This window comes from Sus scrofa, chromosome 2 (assembly GCF_000003025.6).
Source record: "Sus scrofa isolate TJ Tabasco breed Duroc chromosome 2, Sscrofa11.1, whole genome shotgun sequence".
Lineage (NCBI taxonomy): Eukaryota > Metazoa > Chordata > Mammalia > Artiodactyla > Suidae > Sus > Sus scrofa.
Window position 1 is genome coordinate 44,423,538 of NC_010444.4, and position 22,408 is coordinate 44,445,945.

A 22,408-nucleotide genomic window follows, 5' to 3' on the forward strand; every position below is an offset into this window, starting at 1 on the left:
CTTGATCTTCCTTGATTTCTAGGGCCAGTAAGGATTCCCAAGGAATGCAATTCCAAAGCAGGAGGATGTATTTGTTACTTCGGAGATACTGAAATGTTAGACTTGTGGAAAAAATCAGTATTCATTTATATTGTAGGGAGCCTCAAAGTTGGACCAAAAAATGATAGAGACTACAGAGTGGTAGGATTATTTTAAAGACAAGATTTAAAAACATGAAAAAAGAGCATATTTACCTCTTTGAACCTGGAAAGCCACTACTCTGTCCTCATTTCTAGCTCTAATATCTTAGCCTCTGCCAGGACCTTTACCCAGCTGATATTTCTAAGGTCTTTCTACAGCAAAGCTGACAATGAGTTTGCTTTAGAAATATAATCCAGGAGTTCCCATTGTGGCGCAGTAGAAATGAATCCGACTAGGAACCATGAGGTTGCAGGTTCAATCCCTACCCTCATTCAGCGGGTTAAAGATCTGGCATTGTTGTGAGCTGTGGTGTAGGTCGCAGACATGGCTTGGATCTGGCGTGGCTCTGGCTGTGGCGTAGGCCAGCAGCTGTAGCTTGGTTAGACCCCTAGCCTGGGAACCTCCATATGCCGCGGGTGAGGCCCTAAAAAGCAAAAATAAATAAATAAAAAAAAATATAATCCAAGTATACTCTGAATCAATTAAACAACTTTTGGAAATAAATTATCTTAGGTTATAGGCTTTCAGGGTTGAAAGGGACCTTGGAATGATAACGTAGTCTTCGCTAAGCTCTAGACTCCAGCACGTTCAACCCATTCCTTTATCGGCAATAAGGTATTTCTTGTTTTTAAATTTTAACAACAAAGGCAAAAAAGCTGAGAATAATAAGACCAGAGCAAATGCAACATTTTTTGTCAAAGCAAGTTATTTCAAGCATTTAATGTAGCTATCCAAATCCAAAGGATGTGGTCGTCAGAGGGCAGCTCTTAAAAATTCCACCTATCTCATGTTTCAACTTACCTGCTCATAAAATTCATTGACAATGCCTTCTGTCCATTTCAAATGCAAGTCTCGAATTTTTGCTGGGCCATTTATATCTGCCAGTTTGATGCACACCTGGCATACTAAGAGGCGATCATTTTCATTACTCCATTCTATGCCATTACTATTCACATCATTGGCCTAGTTTGAAAAAACAGAATTATTTTAGGTACTGAGGGCACAGGAGTTTTGTTTTGTTTTTTTTCTCTTTTCTTTTTCTTTTTTTTTAACCAACTAATCTCAAAATTGTTTCCTCTCAATGACATGGAAAAATTTCAACACACGCTTCTTTGAATTGATTGAGCCATAACACGTACCTCTGTAGGTTAAATTTCCCTTTGAAGTGTCATTGTAATTTTGTTTTATTGGAAGAAGAGCACTATAAAAGCATAACCATGGATTTCAATATTTGTGATTACCAAAGAAAATTGTAATTTGTATATTATATATTAATATGATATAAAATATATATATGCAAAATCAAATATATCAGAATTGTAACTATTTCTACCTCAAAAAGGAACACTTAAGGATCTAAGGAGAAGTTGGCTCTACCTGTAAAAGGCAACATGATATAGCTAAAAGAACACAAGTCTTAGAAGTCTTAGAACACAAGTCAGGATTTTAAATCCTGACTCACAATGATTTACTAATTTATTTCATTGTGTAACACTAGAAAAATTACTTAAGCTCCTTGAGTCTTTCTTCATTTATAAAACAGGAAAAGTAATATCGATCTAGCTATATTGCCAAGAGGATTAACAAATGAAAAACACATAGTTCATAGTAAATGCTAAGTTATTTAAATAAATGGTAATTATCTGGCAAATTACTATGCCTTTTAAGAACTCAAATTTTCTCTTGTAAGAAATAAAGTGGGAGTTCCTTTGTGGCTCAAAGTTAAGGACCTGGCATTGTCACTGCAGTGACTCAGGTCACTGTGGCGTTGGTTTAATCCCTGGACTGGGGCCTGGGAACTTCCACATGCTGCAGACAAAAAAGGAAAAAAAAAAAAAAAAAAAAAGCAAGAAAGAAAGTGAATGGGTCATACCAATGGCTTCGGAGCTTTATTGTGATGGTACATTTTTTGGTATCCAACCCTCTGTCAAAGGAAATTTTATGTAGACCACCAGTATAGAAAACCGAAAAGAAAGGCAAAGGCTTTAGACTGAAATTGTGTAGTCTAGAGCTCCACTCATGTGGCATCTTCCTGAGAGAGAGACTGCACAATAGAAGTCTTGAAGGACACAGATTCAAAAGTTTTGGGCTAGATAATCTTTCACCTGTAAAAACTTCTATTTATTCTGACAAGCGCTTAAACAAATTTTTATTTATTTATTTATTTATTTATTTTGTCTTTCTGCCTTTTCTAAGGGCTGCTCCGCGGCATATGGAGGTTTCCCAGGTTAGGGGTCTAATCAGAGCTATAGCCACCGGCCTATGCCAGAGCCACAGCAACTCGGAGTCCGAGCTGCATCTGCGACCCACACCACAGGTCCCGGCAACGCCGGATCGTTAACCCACTGAGCAAGGCCAGGGATCGAACCCGCAACCTGTGGTTCCTAGTCAGATTTGTTAACCACAGAACCATGACGGGAGCTCCTAAATGAATTTTTATTAACCAAAAGAACTATACAACTATGAAATAATTTTAAAGGCACACTGATTTCTTGCTGATTTTTCTAAGTTCTTTATCAATACCACAACAGCAACATGTATAGGCCTCCTTCCAGAAGGTTAAATCTAATACTACTGTGATACCTGTTTCTCTACTCTGAAGGTACACCATCCTTCAGGACACAAATATTATCAAGAAAACAACAGTCTCCTGCCTGCAAAAGATGGGGCTTCCTTCCCTCAGGAATCTAATGCAGTGGTTCTTAACTTTTTTTCATCCCTTTGTCTGGGGGACAGAACACACTCCCACTAGTACCACTATTGCAGGAGGGCAGTGGTTCTCAATTCCGTGATGAATGTGAGTTCAGTGAGGGCAGGGCTTTCCACCTGTTCATGCCTGTTCTTCACCAGCACGACTGCCCGCAGTGCACAAGCCTAATAAACAGTAGTTCCGTTTGTGCCTTATTCTCAAGTCCTCCTCCAATCCCACACCTGCCAGTTAAACACTCGATCATATGAAAAAGGGAAACAGGTGCAGTAAAGTAGGCATAACGGGCTTCTTAAAAACACATCTTTAACTTCATAAGATGCCTTACTGGGCACTGGGCATGATTTTCTCAAATCTGTCCCTAAAAACTTCAACTGACATAATTGGAAATGTGGTAGACAACAGTATTTTTGGACATGTTATAATTTTTTTTAAAAAAATATTGGCATATATATTGTATTATCAGATTTATCATGACTTCATGAGTGGTATTCTAATTAACATTAAAATATATCTTTTTGGAGTTCCAGTTGTGGCTCAGCGGTTAACCAACCCAACTAGGATCCATGAGGACGCGGGTTTGATCCCTGGCCTCGCATCAGTGGGTTAAGGATCCAGCGTTGCTGTGAGCTGTGGTGTAGGTTGCAGACGTGGCTTGGATCTGGTGTCGCTGTGGCTGTGGCATAGGCCGGCAGCTGCAGCTCTGATTGGACCCCTAACCTGAGAACCTCCATATGCTGTGGATGCTGCCCTAAAAACACACACACACACACACACAAAATATATATATATATATACACACACACACACACACATATATATATATCTTTTGTCAGCAATAATGACAATGATTTCTACTTTTTGAAACCAGGAATTAATTTGTGTAACAAACCTTGGCATTGAATTCAGCAAGGAAATCAAAATGCTTTTTAAGGTCTGTGGCAAGGATTGTTTCAATGACTAAAAAACGAAAGCGCTTGAATTCCACATGATCAAGATTAAGAAGGAAGTTGTATTCTGGACGAGAAAGATAAAGATTCCAGGCCGATGCAGCATGATGATTTTCCAGAACAGATCTGTCGTTGTACAAAACTGCCTAAAAAGGAACAAGAAAAATGAGGCAGGCATCCCATGATAGTGAACTTCCATAATAAACAGAGTTATGACCAGGTTGGAAGAATATAATGAGCACCTATTACATTTGATACCAGTAAAGAAGGGGTGATAATTTTATAAATGGTAGACTGGAAGTGCAAAGAGAATAAGGCACACCTTTCCAGCATTCACAGCCAGGAAGCAAAGGGTAATTTGCCTCCAAAGTTCATCTTCTTTATAGACACCACACTGCCTCCCAAGAAATGTAAAGTTGATGTTTGAAGGCTACCTCATTAAATCAGTAAACCTTCTGAGATAAAGCTCCTGTTCATAAAGTCATGAAGGATAGAGAGAGAGAGAGCAGGTTTAGGGATATGCATCATGCTCTTTCCCGAGCATGGAATGAGTGGTGGTGGTGACTGAAGGAGAGGAACCCGGAGCAGTGTGTAGGGAAAGGGGAGTTAGAAACCCACAGGAATGAGAAGGACACATCCTCTACCTCCTACTGACACAGGGCCTGGCAGTCAAGGAAGTATCAATTGAGTAAAGACACAAATCCTCGGTTCAAATGGTGTACATCTATTCACGTTTTTTCCACCTTGCTTCAGGGGAAGACTCCGGTACTTCCTCAGTAGTCTAGGATTTGGGAATACAGGTTTTAAAAAACCACTGGATTATAAAATTTCTAAAGCTTCTTCTACCTTTAACAAATAAGCAGTTTTAAAAATTATTAAATGAGCACAGTAATTATTAAAAAAAAAACACTCATAGCCGGTGCTAAAGGCTGAGGATAAAAATTAAAACTTGGGAGTTCCCGCTGTGGTATCAGAGGCGTCTCTGAGGGCCAGGATGCAGGTTCGATCCCCGACCTGGCACAGTGGGTTAAAAGGATCCCACGTTGTGGCAACTGCGGCTTGGAGCTGATCCCCTGCTCGGAGCTGATCCCTGGCCCAGGCCCATATTCCATGGGATGGCCAAAAAAAAAAAAAAAAAAATTAAAACCTGTAGGAATTCTGTTGTGGTGCAGTGGGTTAATGATCTGGCGTTGTCTCTGTGATGGCACAGGTTCAGTCCCTGCCACCTGGTGCAGTGGGTTAAGGATCTGGCATTGCTACAGTTATGTCTCAGGTCACAGTTGTGGTTCTGATTCTGTCCCTGGCCTGTGAACTTCCATATACTGTGGGTGTGACCGGAAATGGAAAAAAAAATTAAAACCCTGTCCCTATTTTCATAGAGCTTCATGTTTAATGGAAAAGGACAGATAAAAATATAGTACAATCTCAGTTAAGATGCATATTCTGAACCTAATTAAATCATTTTATGTTTAAGTGAAACCTAACTATAGTCTAGCTTTAAGTATAAATAGTTGGGAGTTTGATAAGTTTTTGTTCTTTTGGGATTTTTTTTTTGGCCACAGCATGCGGCAGTTTGATGTAGGATCTTTGTTCCCAGAACAGGGCTCAAGCCCAGGCTACAGTGGTAAAAGCACCAAGTCCCAACCACTGGACCATCAGGAAACTGTTTGTTTAAACATTGTTTGATTTTATCTAAGCAATGATAGGATTTAAACTTTGCAGTGGGTCATAAAAAGGCTGGAAAGAGTCTCTGTCCACCAATGGATGAATAGATAAAGAAGATGTAATATACACACAATGGAATATTTTCTATTTTTTTATTTTAATTTTTTAATTTTTATCTTTTTAGGGCATATGGAGGTTCCCAGACTAGGGGTCCAATGAGAGCTATAGCTGCTGGCTTATACCACAGCCACAGCTTGCAGCATCCAAACCATGTCTGTGACCTACAATGAACATGCGTCCCCATGGATACTAGTCAGATTCGTTTTCACTGAGCCATGATGGGAACTCCTGGAATATTTTTTAGCCATGAGAAAAAAGGAAATCTGGCCATTGCTATGCATAGGTAGACAGCGATAGCATTGTGCTAAGTGAGATAGGTCTGACAGAGAAAGACACTTTTATATGTGGACCGAACTCACAGGGGAGTTCCCTTGCAGTGCAGTGGGTTAAGGATCCAATGGCTTAGGCTGCTGCTGTGGCCCGGGTATTTGATTCCTGGCCTGAGAACTTTTTGCATGCCACAGGCGTGGTCCCCGCCTCCCCCCGGCCCTGAAAAACCTGAATTCGTAGAAACAGTAGAATAGGTGGTTATCAGGGGACGATTGGGAGATGATGGTCTAAGGGTACAACTTGCAGTCAGACAATGAGTATGTTCTGGGGATCTAGTGTACAACCTGTGATGTTAATTAACAATACTATATTATGTACTTGAAAATGGCTAAGAAGCTAGATCTCAAATGTTCTTACCACACATACACACAAAGTTGTTATGGGATGTGATGGAGGTCTTGGCTATTGCTATGGTGGTAATCATATTACAGTATATGTATCAAACTAAAACACTGTACGTGTTAAACTTCAAAGATACCCTAAGGGGCCAACTTACATTTAATAGTGATTTAACTAATTCATGCTTAAATCCAATAAAGACTGATAAACTATCAATAGACTTATTTCAGGAAGAAGTAATCAAACTCCTAGCTCAAAGCACAATGTATAATGAGTGCCCTGTAAAGCTAGCTGACTTAAACTCCCAGTTAGCGAGATCAGTAAAAGGAATCAGTAGTTCAGAATTCCTTCAACATCCTAATTTGCCTCTGAAACTACCAGAGAAATAGATAATGGGGACCCCCCCCAAAAAAAATCTGAACCAATATTAGAATCTAGATATAATCTTCATACTGGAAGCTTTAAAGACCTGTGAAAGTGGGAATGGTTGAGGAAAGGCCATCTAAGTCATCACATAAGAAGGGAAAAACCCAGAGTTCCCGTCGTGGCTCAGTGGTTAACGAATCCAACTAGGAACCATGAGGTTGCAGGTTCGATCCCTGGCCTCACTCAGTTGGTTAAGGATCTGGTGTCGCCATGAGCTGTGGTGTAGGTCGCAGACGCGGCTTGGATCCGGTGTTGTTGTGCCGTGGCGTAGGTTGGCAGCTGCCACTCTGATGAGACCCCTAGCCTGGGAACCTGTGCTGCAGGTGCAGCCTTAGGAAAGACAGAAAGACAAAAAAAAAAAAAAAAAAAGAAGGAAAAACCCACCTGGAGAAGAGGTGGAAGGAGTCCCCTGCTGGACCCCAGTAAACTCACTACCTCATGGATGAGTGGAGGTGAGAATCATGGAACAGTAAGGAGGAGGCAAATCTCAGTTCTACTTTAGGAAGAATACTAGATGGGGGCACACAGAGCAACAAGCCAAGCTTAAACTTGGTGAGGAAAACATTCCAGGTAAAATAAAATTAAGCCTCAGCTGGCTTTTACTGAAAGTGCCCTAACAACTAGAGAAGGAAGACAGTCCCCCCTGCCCCCTGCATTTTTTTTTTTTAAACAAGCACTTATTTTTAGGGGAAAAAAAAAAAAAGCCATTCTCTTTAAAGAAATAATCTTGATGAACAGCTGTCATCTAGGGATTCCTTTACCCTCAAGTTCTGGCTTCTAAAATTTCTGGTAATCCTGTTTCTTCTAAGACCCTTTGTCTTAGTTATCACTCTTGTTTTGCTAAAACACATTTTTTAATGGAACATTCTCAGAATGTATGGGACATGATTTTTAAAAATCTCTGCATACCTGAGACTCTTAATTTTGCTCTTAATATTCAACTGTAGCTTAGCTGGATACAGATCTCTAATCATCCTTCTACGCCAGCACTCCCTATATCTCCTTCCCTGGTTTTACTTCTTTCCTAGCACTTGTGTTGTAATCATCTCTCTGTCTCTTACACACATAATGAGCTTCATTCCCTACTGTTATTTTGATCAGGAGGAAGGGGAGACAAGTGCACTTTAACTACCATCTTGATCCATATTTGGGCAGACAAAAATTTATGACTGTCTCAGATCTACAGTTCTCAAAGTTTTGTTCCTTTTTACCCCAAATCAAAATATTCTACAAACTCTAACATTTCAATCACTGATCTCCATCTTTCAGCCAACCATTTACTTAGCGGGAGCTCAGAAATCTCTTAGAATCTTAATACTGACATCCCTCCAGGATAAACCTGACTAAATGTTCCCCCTTTTTTCATGGCAAGGATTCAAAATAATCCTCCTAAGTCTTCCCACATACTTCCCTTACCATGAGAATGAAGAATGCTTGATCCAATTGGAAGTACTATACATTATCGTCCCTTTTTATCATACACCAGAGTAATAATATGTTCCACTAATTATGCCCTGATTAGACCTACTAAGTGTCCTAAGAGAGGCTGCTTTATTACTAATAAACCAGTTAAGCATCAGGCTTTCACAAAGGAGTCCTTATTTCACAGACAATGGCTGAAGACGGTCTCGTGAATTTCATTACTTTGAGAAGAAGAGAGTATGTTTCAGACAACCTTAGCAGTCCTGCCGAGCAAAGAAATCAGGCCTCCTTACATTCAATATTTTTACTTTCCAATACCTTTTGTGTGTAAGGCACCATTCTAGGTATATTAGGAAAAACAAGAGACAAAAACCCCTGCCCTCATGGAAAGTTATATTCCATCAAGGAGAGGCATGTAGTAAAGAAAACAAACATCCAAGCAAAATACATAGTAAGCTAAATGTTCGCTGCTATGGAAGAAACAAGTCAGGGTAGGAAGGTAATGAGTGCCAGGGAGGGGCTTCTGAAATTTCGGATGGAAGGAGGTGACAAAATGAGCTATATAGAGATGTCTGGGGAAAGGGCACTCGCCAGGGAGAACAGAAAGGGCCCAGGTTCTCAGAAAGGGAGTGTGCCTACACACCAAAGGAAAGAGCAAGGAGGCCCTGAGGCTAGACCTGAGCGAATTATAGAAGGAGACCTGATGGGGGTTAATACTGACTTTTTTTGGGGCGGAGGAGTGAGGGTTCTAAACAGAGTGATGTGTAACATTTACGCAGGGCCACTATGGCTGCTATGTGTTGAAAACAGACTGAAGGGGAGCAGGAAGGAAGCAGAGAGACTAGGTAAAAGGCCATCCTTTTTCACAGCTGAACTTTGATCAATTTCTTTTCCAATCAGAGCTCTCCCCTTTTCTCCTCCTGTCTCCTGGCAGTCCTTAACAATGAGAAGTTAGAAATAACACATGGATATTGATTGTGTCCAGACTTCATGTTTGTATTTTGATCAGAACAACAGTTTTGAGTACATGGCTTATATAAATTTTATCCAAGTAACATTAGAGTTCACTAACTTGTAATATCCTTGAAGAAGAGATAATAAACAAGTCTGACTCACCTATATGACGCAAAGCTAATAAAGAGAGACTGAAAGCAGAGAGTAGAACAGCATAGTAAATAGTCTACATATTATCTGATTCAGTAGAAAACTTTCCAAATGTTACCTCATTTTTCCCTGAATCATATGAGGTACATATTTTGAGGTTAAGAAAAATAAGTTACGTGCCTAACATCACACAGCTCTCTCAATAAAACTCAGCTCTCTCAATTCCAAGACTAGTGCTTTTCCCACTGTGCCACTGCTGCTCAGGTCTGTGACTTGCCATAGGACTAAGATTTTCAGAGTATGAAGTGCATATCTGATTCTTGCAGAATGGGATTGCCAATGAGGAAATGTGTGTTTCTTAGTGGGTAATTTCTCCAAAAGCAATTCTTGTAAAGTGGAAAAATATTAATATCTAGATTGAAATGCATTTAAAAGTTACCTGTGGAAATCATGAGCTATGAATAGATGAAAGTCTAACTGGAGAAAATAAATCACATAGCACTTTTAATTTTCTCTCTCTCTCTCTGAATCCTCTTCTTGTTCTGGCTAGAGAATCTCTCTCTTATATTTTATGTCTATCTCCTATATTCTAAAAAGGGAGAAATGAGAAAATGTACACAGAGAATGGCTGTACAAGATGAAAGAATCAGAACTGAGGTTTGAACGTGCAGCAGCAGAGAGAGGAAGTAAACTGAATCCAGCAAACAATCATTGACAACTTATTCTTTGTAAGGCAGGCAGGCAGAAATACAAAGCTGACATTTCAGGAATCGCCAGCTTAAACAAACACTCGCAACCACACTACATTCTGCTTAAACCCAAGTACAGTCATCCCTCAGTGTCTGCAGGGAATTGATTCTAGGACTCCTGCAGATGCTCAAATCCCTTATATAAAATGATGTAGTATTTTCATATAATCTGCACACATCCCCTGTATACTTTAAATTTTCTCTAGATTACTTATAATACCTAATGCAATATAAACAGTTGCTGGTGTGCAACAAATTCAGGTTTTGCTTTTTGGAACTTTCAGGAATTCTTTTAAATTTTCAAATATTTTGATCCATGATTGAATTCATGGAGGCAGAACCCCTGGATATGGTAGGCTGATTGTATTTAGTTCCAAGTTCCAATATTTAAAAACATTACAATTACAGTATCCATTTGTTGGGAACTCCTACCTCTTATGCAAATTGTGACTCTAAAGGAATCTTGCATCTTATCAGCTGTACTGGATACAAACATAATATGGTACTAGAAGATTTTTTACATACATGAATATATGCAGAGCTAAGAGACTTAAAGTCTGCATACTATGAATGTCTTAGGAAAAAAAGGGGGGACAACAACAAGGAAAATAATAATAGTTTGCAATCATTACAGCTTTTAGCCTACAAAGGATCTTGCTAGAAAGGAGAGTAAGTCTTACACCTAGTCAAAGTCTTATCAACTTGATCAAAGGCAAAGATACTGACAGCAAGGACTCCAGAATTTCATAAAACAGCAAATTATTCTTCCAGAAACAACATTTATTTATTTTCAAGTTGAAGAAGATGATTGTTCTCTCTTTAGCCACATGTCATTAATGCCATGGGTATTATCCAATGGCTAAATGATTCTACTAAAGACTGGTTTACAGTGGAAAATATAGCATGGGTGTAAAATTTCAGAATCCACTCCTTAAACTTTCTGAAAAAGTATTTCCTACCTGAGGGGCATTTGTAGCCACTAGAAATGCATTTGTCCGCCCTGGGTGATCATAATCATGCATGGCAGCTGCCACGTATAGAGCCATCAATTCTAATGCAGGAATGTTTGAAGATAGACAACCATAGCTCTCATCTGGAATAGAGCAGCTCCTCGAAGAAATGTAAGCAATGCGCCCAGGGTTAATTCTACCATTAGAATCTGAAGAACAAGCAAAATAAACAAGTATTACACATAACATCCTCACAGTGAAGCTAAGGAGGAGATTCACATAAGTAACATGATTATCTATCTTATTTGCTGACTTACCTACAAAATACTCTTTATAAATATAGACATAAAGCAGTATCCTATTTTCAGCATACATGCTAACAGGAACAGTGTTAAATACTACTCTGAGTCATTTACTTTACAGGACATGACAGAATTCTCATGATGCTCTTACTCAAGTGATAATTTTTTATTTATTTTATTTATTTATTTTTGTCTTTTTGTCTTTTCTGGGGCTGCATGCACGGCATATGGAGGTTCCCAGGCTCGGGGTCTAATTGGAGCCGGCCTACACCACAGCCATAGCGACGCGGAATTCTTAACCCACTGAGTGAGGCCTGGGATTAGACCTGCAACCTCAAGGTTCCTAGTCGTATTCGTTAACCACTGAGCCATGACGGGAACTCCTTAAGTAACAATTTTTAAAATCCTCTGATTTTCTAAACATCTGAGGGTTAGATATAATGGCCAGAGTAATAGGAAAAGCCAATCTGGAGAATAAAGTTTTATGAAAATAATATAGAGATAATAGGAATTTAATGTATTAACAAGCAAAGCTTTTCAACGTAGATGCTTTTCGAATCTTATCCAGATAGATTACATTTCATTTGTAATCCTGACTGCAACCCTTCTTCTTCTTTTTCCTTCTATGAAGCCCCTTATAAAATACTGTTAAAAAAAAAAAAACTGAAAAAGCATGGGAAACTGAGGAATAACTCTATCAATATAACTCTTTTTGTCTTCTAGTTAGAAACTATTTTCATGTTAGCACTGTGTTTTTTTGGTATCCTAATATCTTACCATTTGTTTTTTCCTTTTTTGTAATTTGATAGCTTTATCTATTTAGGTGGTCACTTGATTGTTTTTGCTAAAGGAATCTTAAAGTATAGGAAGGAAGTAATAAACTATTGAGAGTAGACAGCAAATAAAACCTCAAAGATATTAGAGAGATACAAAATTCATTCATTGGTTGTGTTCAGCAATGGAAACTCAAAATAATGTCCTGGCTTGTCAAAGTCCAAAAGGATCTTATCATAATTTAGTTCACTCAGTATTTGTGATCACAAGGTTTTTTTTTTTTTTTTAACATAATGACTTTAATATACACTACTGATGATTATAAAGATAGCTGATTCTTTTCATGCTGTTTATATTTTGTACCTAAACTGAGTTTTTGAATTACACACACTAGAGCTTTTTTTTTTTTTTTTTTTGCCACACCTGCTGCATGTGGAAGTTCCTAGGCCAGGGTTAGAACCCACATCACAGCAGTGACTGGGCCACAGTAGCAACAATGACAGATCCTTAACCTGCTGAGCCACCAGGGAACTCCTAGAACTATTTTAAAAAAATAATTATAAAAAGTGAAAACAAGACAGTTAAATGTATGGATAAAATTTATTTAAATATTCAAATTTCTGACAAGACTTTAATTATCAATGTCAGAGTCAATAACTTAGATTTTTTCCTGCATTATATGCATTCTGTATTTCTCCTAGAATTTAAAATATATACATAGACTATCAAAAATAGCAAAAGATATCCCTTAAAACTTAATAATTACTTAGATATATTTGGATCTTAATACCTTAATGTGTATATGTATAACATGAATTAATAGTATAAAAAAGAAAATAGATGGCAAGAACAGCTAAACATAACTACTATAGATTCCATTTAAAAGGAGGCCTCAGTAAAAGGCATCCAGATTGAAAGGGAAGAGGTAAAACTGTCTCTCCTTGTAGATGACATGATCCTGTATATAGAAAAATCTTAAGAAATCCACTGGAAAACTATAAGAACTAGTAAATGAGATCATCAAAGTTAGAAGGTAAAGATCAACATGCAAAATAATCAATTTTATTCTCCATACTGGAGATAAATAATAATTAAAAAAAAAAATGAACCCAAGGAATTCTCTCATGGTGCAGTGGGTCAAAGATCTAGTGTTGTCAGTGCAGTGGCTCAGGTCACTGTAGTGGCGTGGGTTATATCCCACGTTTACATGCCACAGGAAATCAATTCCATTTACACTACCATCAAAAAGAATTAAAATACTTATGAAAAAATTAACAAAAGAAGTGCAAAAATCAGTATTCTGAAAACTAAAAAGTAGGGCTGAAATAAATTAAACATATATAAGTGGAAAATGCCCATGTTTGTGGTTCAGAAGACTTCATATTGTTAAGATGACAATATTCTCCAAAATGATCTATCGTTCAACACAATCCCTATAAAAATCCCAGCTGGCTTTTTGTGGTAGAGATATATAAGCTGGCCTTGAAATTCATATGGAAATGTAAGCGATCCAGACCAGCCAAAACCGTCTTGAAAAAGAACAATTTCAAAGTTTACTCTAAGGCTTCAGCAAAGTAGATACTGTGGTACTGACATAAGGATAGACGCACAGATCAATGGAATAGAATTCAGAGTCTAAAAACAAATTCTCCTATTTATGGTTGATTGATTTTGGACAAGGGTGCCAAGACCTTGCTGACAGCCAACTGTGCCTGAGTGATGCTGGGCACTTTCATACGTTATTTCATTTAATGCTCACATTAGCAAACACCTCTACATCACATAATTATCATTTCTTTTTTTGTGGTGAGAACAATTAAGATCTAGTTTCTCAGAAATTATTATAGTATTGTTGACGTAATGACTATGCTGTACATGAGCTCTCCAGCACTTGTTTATTTAGTAGTTCCACGTCTGTACCCTCAAACATGTCCCCAATTCCCTTACCCCAGCCTCTGCTAACCCCATTATACTGTTTTCACAACGTCAGCATTTTAAGATATATATATATATATGATATCATATAGAATTTCTTAACTCTATTTCATTTAGCATAATGCCCTCGAGTCCCATCCATGTTGTTGCAAATGGCAAGATTTTCTTCTGTATCATAGCTGGATAATATTCCATTGTGTATGTATACACATCTTCTTAATATGTTCATCCATTGACACGTTGTTTCCATGTCTTGGCTGCTGTGCATAATGCTGTAATAAACATGGGAGTGCCTATATCTCTTCAAACTCTTGTTTTCATTTCCTTTGGACTTATACAAAAAGTGAAATTGCTGTGTCATATGGCAGTCCTGTTTCTAATTTTCTGAGGAATCTTCATATTGTTTTCCACAGTGGCTCAACCAATTTACCCTCCCTTCAACATTGCACAAAGTTCCCTTATAGACTTACCTCTTGCCTTTTTTTTTTTTTTTTTTTCCTTCGTGGGGATGCACCAGCTTCCTGGGCCAGGGATCAAACACATGCCTCTACAGTGACCCGAACTGCTAAAGTCAGATTCTTGACCCACTGTGCCACAGGGGGGTACTCCAGCTCTTGTCTTTTTAATGACAGCCATTCTAACAAGTGGTTTTGATTTGCATTTCCCTGATATTAATGATGTTGAGCACATTTTCATGTACCTGTTGGCCATTTGGGTATCTACTTTGCTTTTCCACCCATTTTTTAAAAATTGGATTATTGTTTGGTTATTGAGTTCTATTTTTTTAAAAATGATTTTTATTTTTTTCCATTATAGCTGGTTTACAGTGTTCTGTCCATTTTCTACTGTACAGCCAGGTGACCCAGTCACCATACATATTTACATGCTTTTTTCTACATTATCATGTTCCATCATAAGTGACTAGGTATAGTTCCCAGTGCTATACAGCAGGATCTCATTGCTTATCCATTCCAAATGCAATAGTTTGCATCCACTAACCCCAAATTCCCAGTCCCTCCCACTCCCTCCACCTCCCTCTTGGCAACCACAAGTATGTTCTCTATGTCCATGAGTTTCTTTTCTGTAGAAAGGTTCATTTGTGCCATATATTAGATTCCAGTGATATCATATGGTATTTGTCTTTCTCTTTCTGACTTACTTTACTTGGTATGAGAATCTCTAGTTCCATCCATGTTGTTGCAAATGACATTATTTTGTTCTTTTTTATGGCTGAGTAGTATTCCATTGTATATATATATATATACCACATCTTCTTAATCCATTCATCTATTGATGGACATTTAGGTTGTTTCCATGTCTTGGCTATTGTGAATAGTGCTGCATTGCATATCCAGGTGCATGTATCTTTTTCAAGGAAAGTTTTGTCCTGATATATGCCCAAGAGTGGATTGCTAGGTCATATGGTAGTTCCATGTATAGTTTTCTAAGGCACCGCTATACTGTTTTCCATAGTGGTTGTACCAGCTTACATTCCACCAAGAGTGCAGGAAGCTTCCCTTTCTCCACACCCTCTCCCGCATTTGTTATCTGTGACTTATTAATAATGACCATTCTGACTGATGTGAGGTGGTACCTCATAGTAGTTTTGATTTGCATTTCTCTAACAATCAGTGATGTTGAGCATCTTTTCATGTGCTTGTTGGCCATCAGTATATCTTCTTTGAAGAAATGTCTATTCAGGTCTTTTGCCCATTTTTCAATTGGATTGTTGGCTTTTTTGCTGTTGAGTTATATAAGTTGTTTGTATAATTTAGATATTAAGCCCTTGTTAGTTGCATCATTTGAAATTATTTTCTCCCATTCTGTAAGTTGTCGTTTTGGGTTTTTTTTTATGATTTCCTTTGCTGTGCAAAAGCTTGTCTGTTTGATGAGGTCCCACTGGTTTATTTTTGCTTTTATTTCTGTTGCTTTGGGAGATTGACCTGAGAAAACATTTGTAAGGTTGGTGTCAGAGAATGTTTTGCCTATGTTCTCTTCTGGGTGTTTGATGGTATCTTGTCTTACGTAAGTCTTTAAGCCATTTTGAGTTTATTTTTGTTCATGGTGTGAGGGTGTGTTCCACTTTCATTGATTTACATGGGGCTGTCCAGTTTTCCCAGAGCCACTTGCTGAAAAGACTGTCTTTTCCCCATTTTTATATTCTTGCCTTCTTTGTAGAAGACTGACCGAGGTGTCTGGGTTTACTTCTGGCTTCTCTATTCTGTTCCATTAGAATGTATGTCTGTACAAGTTCTTGATGATTTTGGATATTAAGCCCTTACCCAGTATATGTTTTGCAAATAGCTTCTCCTGTTCTGTAGGTTGTGTTTTCATTTTTTAAATCATCTTTGCTGTGTAGAAGGTTTTTAGTTTGATGTAGTCCCATGGTATACTGAGTAGTATTAAATATTAACCTCACTCTTAGGGTCTCCTGACTTACATGTCATTATTTATGCATCAAAATTTATATGTACTAAGGTTTACTTAATAAAGAATTTTAAAGAACAGAGATAATGAGAAGACAGGATTAAGATGGCAGAGTAGAGGACTGGATCTCACCTTCCCTCATGAAAACAAAATTACAACCTACTGCTGAACAACCATCAACAAAATAGACTGGAAACTAACAAAAAAGATATCCTATACAAAAAGACAAAGAGGAGGCCACATCGAGATGGTAGGAGGGGTGAGTACATGAAATAAGCAACTCCATACCTGCTGGGTGGGTGGGGCCCACAGACTGGAAAGTAACTATACTGCAGAGGCTCACCCACAGGTGTGAGAGTTCTGAGCCCCATATCAGGTCCCCATGCCTGAGGGTCTGGTTTTGGGAGGTGGAGCCCTCAGAGCACTTGGCATTGAGGGCTGGCATGGCTTGTGTGCAGGAGCTTGACGGGACTGGGGGAATCAGAGACTCCACTCTTGAAAGGCACAGAGGCTTTTGTGTGCACTGGGTCCCAGGGCAAAGTGTATGCTCCATAGGAATCGGGGTCAGACCTGCCTGCTATTCTTGGAGGGTCTCCTGGGAAAAAAGCAGGTGACTGTGGCTCATTGTGGGGGAAAGACATTAGAGGCAAAGGTCTCGGGAATAATCATAAGTGTGTGCTCCTCTAGAGGTGCCATTTTGGAAAATCTGGCCCTACCCATCAGGGTTGAGAAGCAACAGGTTAAACAACAAACTGGGTGGGAACACAGCCCCACTCATCAGCAAACAGGCTGGCAAAGACCTCCTAGGCACATATCCACCTCTATTTATTTATTTTTTATTTATAATGATTTTTATTTTTTCCATGATAACTGGTTTACAGTGTTCTGTCAGTTTTCTACTGTACAGCAAGGTGACCCACTTACACATACATGTATACATTTTTTCTCACATTATCATGCTCCATCATAAGTGACTAGACATAGTTCCCAGTGCTATACAGCAGGATTTCATTGCTTATCCATTCCAAAAGCAATAGTTTGCATCTCTTAACCCCAAATTCATAATCCATCCCATTCCGTACCCCTCCCCCTTGGCAACCACAAGTCTGTTCTCCATGTCCATGATTTTCTTTTCACACAGCCACCTCTAATCACACCCAGAGACAAAGCCCCACCAACAAGTGGGATAAGAATCAGTCCCTCCAATCAGGAAGCCTGCAGAAAGGTGCCTGTACCAACTTCAGTCACAAGGGCAGCAGACATCAGAAGCAAGATAGGCTACAATCCTATTGCTTACAAAAAGGAGCCCCCACAAAAAAATCTACACAAAATGAAAACACAAGGAATTATGACTCAGATAAAGGAACAAGAAAAACCCCCAGAAAAACAGCCAAGTGATCTGGAGATTAGCAACCTCCATAAAAAAGACTTTAGACTTAATGACAGTAAAGATGATTCAAGATCTTAGAAATAAACTGGAGGCAAAGATTGATAAATTATAAGAAGCAATGAACAAAGAAATAGAAGATTTAAAGATTAGGCAAACAAAGATACAACATAATAACTGAATAAATACAATAACTGAAATAAAAAATTCACTAGAATGAACCAAAAGCAGAATACAGGAGGCAGAAGACCAGTAAGTGAGGTTGAAGACAGCCTGGTGGAAATTACTGATGTGGAAGAGAAAAGAGAAAAAAGACTGAAAATAAATGAAAACAGTCTAAGAGAACTCTGGGACAACTTTAAACACACCTACATCCACATTATAGGGGTGCCAGAAAGAGAAGAAAGAGAGACAGGGCCAGAGAAAATATCTGAAGAGATAATAGCAGAAAACTTCTTAACATGGGAAAAGAATCGCTCATTTAGACCCAGGAAGCACAATGAGTACCATATAAAGTAAATCTAAGGAGGAATTCCATGACACATATTAATAAACTTGACTAAAATTAAAGACAGAGAAATACTGAAAGCAGTTAGGGAAAAGAAATAACATACAAGGAAACTGCTAAGGTTATCTGGCTGGTTTTCAGCAGAAACTCTGCAAGCCAGAAGGGAGTGGAAAGATAAATTTAAAGCAATGAAAGGAAAAAACCTCCACCAAGATTACTCTACCCAGCAAGGTTCTCATTCAGATTTGAAGGAGAAATCAAAAGCTTTACTGACAAGTAAGAGCTAAGACAATTTAGCACCACTAAACCAGCTTTACTGCAAATAGTAAAAGAACTTCTCTAAGTGGAAAAGAAAAGGCCAGAACTAGAAACAAAAATACGACAAATGCCAAAGTTCACCAGTAAAGGCAAATATACAGTAAAAGTAAAAAATCATCCAACACAAATATGTTACCAAAACCAGAAACTGTGAGAAGAGGATGGTACAAATGCAGAATACTGGAGATGCATTTGTAATTAAGAGACCAGCAACTTAACCTTGTTTGATATAGACTGATACATCAAAACTAAATGGTAGGAGTTCCTGTCGTTGTGCAGTGGTTAACGAATCTGCCTAGGAACCATGAGGTGGCAGGTTCAATCCCTGGCTTTGTTCAGTGGGTTAAGGATCCGGCGTTGCCGTGAGCTGTGGTGTAGGTTGCAGACGCGGCTCAGATCCCGTGTTGCTATGGCTCTGGCGTAGGCTGGTGGCTACAGCTCCAATTGGACCCCTAGCCTGGGAACCTCCATATGCTGTGGGAGTGGCCCTGGAAAAGGCAAAAAGACAACAAAAAAAAAAAAAAGAAAAAGAAAAAAAACTTAATGGTAAATGCAAAGCAAAAATCTACACAAAAAAGAGAAGCAATCCAAATATAACACTAAAGATAATCATAAAACCACAAGAGAAGAAGGGAGTTCTTGTCATGGCTCAGTGGTTAACAAATCCAACCTATGAGAAGGGAAGAAAAAAGACCAACAAAAACAAATCCAAAACAATGAACAAAGTGGCAGTAAGAACATACATAATAATTACCTTAAATGTAAATGGACTAAATGTCCCAACTGAGAGACATAGACTGACTGAATGAATACAAAAACAAGACGCATATTTATGCCGTCTCCAAAAGACCCACTTCAGTTCTAGGGACACATGCAAACTGAAAGTGGGAGGATGGCAGAAAATATTCCATGCAAATGAAAATCAAAAGAAAGCGGAATAGCCATTCTCATATCAGACAAAATAGAATTCAAAATAGAGAATTTTGGAGTTCCTGTTGTGGCTCTGTGGAAACAAATCTGACTTGTATCTGTGAGGATGCAGGTTTGATCCCCTTCTTGCTCAGCAGGTTAAGGATCCGCCATTGCCGTGAGCTGTGGCATAGGTTGCAGATGCTGCTCAGATCTGGTGTTGCTGTGGCTGTGGTACTGGCCAGTGGCTATAGCTTCGATTCAACCCCTAGCCTGGGACCATCCAAATGCTGTGAATGTGGCCCTAATAAAAATTAATAAATAATGAATTGTATAGGAGACAAAGAAGGATTATATAATAATCAAAAGATCAATTCAAGAAGAAGATATAACAGTTGTAAATATATATGCACCCAACATAGGATCCCCTCAATATATAAAGCAACTGCTAATAGTCTTAAATGGATAAATTGACAATAACACAATATTAGTGGCGAACTTTAACCCCCTACTTACTTAATGGACAGATCATCCAGACAGAAAATCAAAAAGGAAATACAGGCCTTAATGATGCCTTGGACCAGACAGACTTAATAGATATTTACAGAATATGACATCCAAAAGCAGCAGAACACACATTGTTCTCAAGTGCACATGAACATCCTTTAGGATAGATCACATTCTGGGCCACAAATCAAGCCTCAGTAAATTTAGGAAAATTGAAATCACATCAAGCATCTTTTCCAACCACAATGCTTTAAGACTGGAAATCAACAACAAGAAAAAAAACTGCAAATACACAAACGTGGAGACTAAACAATGTGCTCCTACACAACCAATGGATCACTGAAGAAATCAAAGAGGAAATTTAAAAATACCTAGTAGCAAAGACAACAAAGACACAACAATCCAAAAACTATGGGATGCAGCAAAAGCAGTTTTAAGAGGCAAGTCTGTAGAAATACAAGCCTACCTCAGAAAACAAGAAAAAGCTCAGATAAAAAACTAACTTTATACCTAAAGAAACTAGAGAGAGAAGAACAGACTAAACCCAAAAATAGCAGAAGGAAAGAAATCATAAAGATCAGAGCAGAAATAAACAAAATAGCAATGAAGAAACCCATAGGGAAAATGAGTGAAACTAAAAGCTGGTTCTGGGGAGTTCCCGTTGTGGTGCAGTGGTTAACGAATCTGACTAGGAACCATGAAGTTGCAGGGTTGATCCCTGCCTTTACTCAGTGGGTTAACGATCCGGCATTGCCGTGAGCTGTAGTGTAGGTTGCAGATGCGCCTCAGATCCCGTGTTGCTGTGGCTCTGGCGTAGGCCGGTGGCTACAGCTCGATTCGACCCCTAGCCTGGGAATCTCCATATGCCGTGGGAGCGGCCCAAGAAATAGCTGGAAAAAAAAAAAAAAAAAAAAAAGCTGGTTCTTTGAAAGATCAACAAAATTGATAAACCCTTAGCCATACTCATCAAGAAAAAAAGAAAGAGGACTCAAATCAATAAAATTAGAAATGAAAAAGTTACAACAGATATAACATTAATACTTTTGTACTTAACAGAAATACCTCATAAAAGACTACTATAAGCAAATATATGCCAATAAAAAGACAACCTAGAAAAAATGGACAAATTCTTAGAAAAGTACAATCTTCTAAGACTAAACCAAGAAGAAACAGAAAAGATGAACAGACAATTGCAAGTACTGAAATTGAAACTGTGATGAAAAATTTCCAACAAACAAAATCCAGGACCAGATGGCTTCACAGGCGAATTCCGCCAAAAATTTAGAGAGGAGTTAACACCTATCTTTCTGAAACTATTCCAAAAAAACTGCAGAGGAAGGAACAAACTCCTTCTATGAGGTCACCATCACCCTGATACCAAAGCAGACAAAGATATTACAAAAAAAATGAAAACAGAAAATTACAGACCAATCAATATCGCTGATGAACATAGATGCAAAAATCCTCAACAAAATACAAACAATCCAAATCCAGCAACACAGTAAAAGGATCATACACCATGATAGTGGTATTTATCCCCGGGATGCAAAGATTTTTCAGTACTTGCAAATCAATCAGTGTGGTACACCACATTAAAAAACTGAAGAATAAAAATCATAGGATCCTCTCAGTAGATGAAGAAAAGGCTGTTGACAAAATCCAACACCCATTTCAGATAAAACCCTCCAGAAAGTGGGCATAGAGGGAACTTACCTCAACATAATAAAGGCCATATATGACACACCCAAGCTAACATCCTTCTCAATGGTGAAAAGCTGAAAGATTCCCTACTACGATCAGAACAAGACAACGATGTCTGCTCTTGCCACTTCTATTAACAGAGCTTTGGAAATCTTAGCCATGGCAATGGAAAAAAAAAAAAAAAAAGGAATTCTAATTGAAAGGAAGAAGTAAAACTATCATTGTTTGCAAATGACATGATACTATACCTAAAAAGTCCTAACGACACTACCAGAAAACTGTGAGAGCTCATCAATGAATTTGGTAAAGTTGCAAGATACAAAATTAATACACAGAAATCTACTTCATTTCTATTTACTGAAAAATCAGAAAGAGACATTAGGGAAAAAATCCCATTTACCATCACATCAAAATAAAATACAGAAAAAAACTACCTAAAGAGACAAAAGATCTGTACTCTGAAAACTATAAGATGCTGATGAAAGAAATTAAAAATGACACAAACAGGGAGTTCCCATCATGGAACAGTGGAAAGGCATCCAACTAGTATCCATGAAGATATGAGTTCAGTCTCTGGCCTTGCTCAATGGGTCAGGGGTCCAGCATTGCTGTGAGTTGTGTAGGTCACAGGCATGGCTTGGATTCTTAGTTCCTGTGGCTGTGGTGCAGGACAGCAGCTGTAGCTCTGATTCAACCCC

The 22,408-nt window shown here is 38.4% G+C and overlaps 1 protein-coding gene across 1 annotated transcript in view; it reads right to left on the reverse strand.

Annotated features, from left to right (window-relative positions):
- PDE3B (phosphodiesterase 3B) overlaps window positions 1–22,408 on the reverse strand; it is a 197,142-nt gene that overhangs the window by 6,604 nt on the left and 168,130 nt on the right. The window contains 3 exon segments of the mRNA XM_021083299.1: window positions 982–1,143; window positions 3,780–3,983; window positions 10,952–11,151. Of these exon segments, the coding sequence (XP_020938958.1) occupies window positions 982–1,143; window positions 3,780–3,983; window positions 10,952–11,151 (566 nt within the window).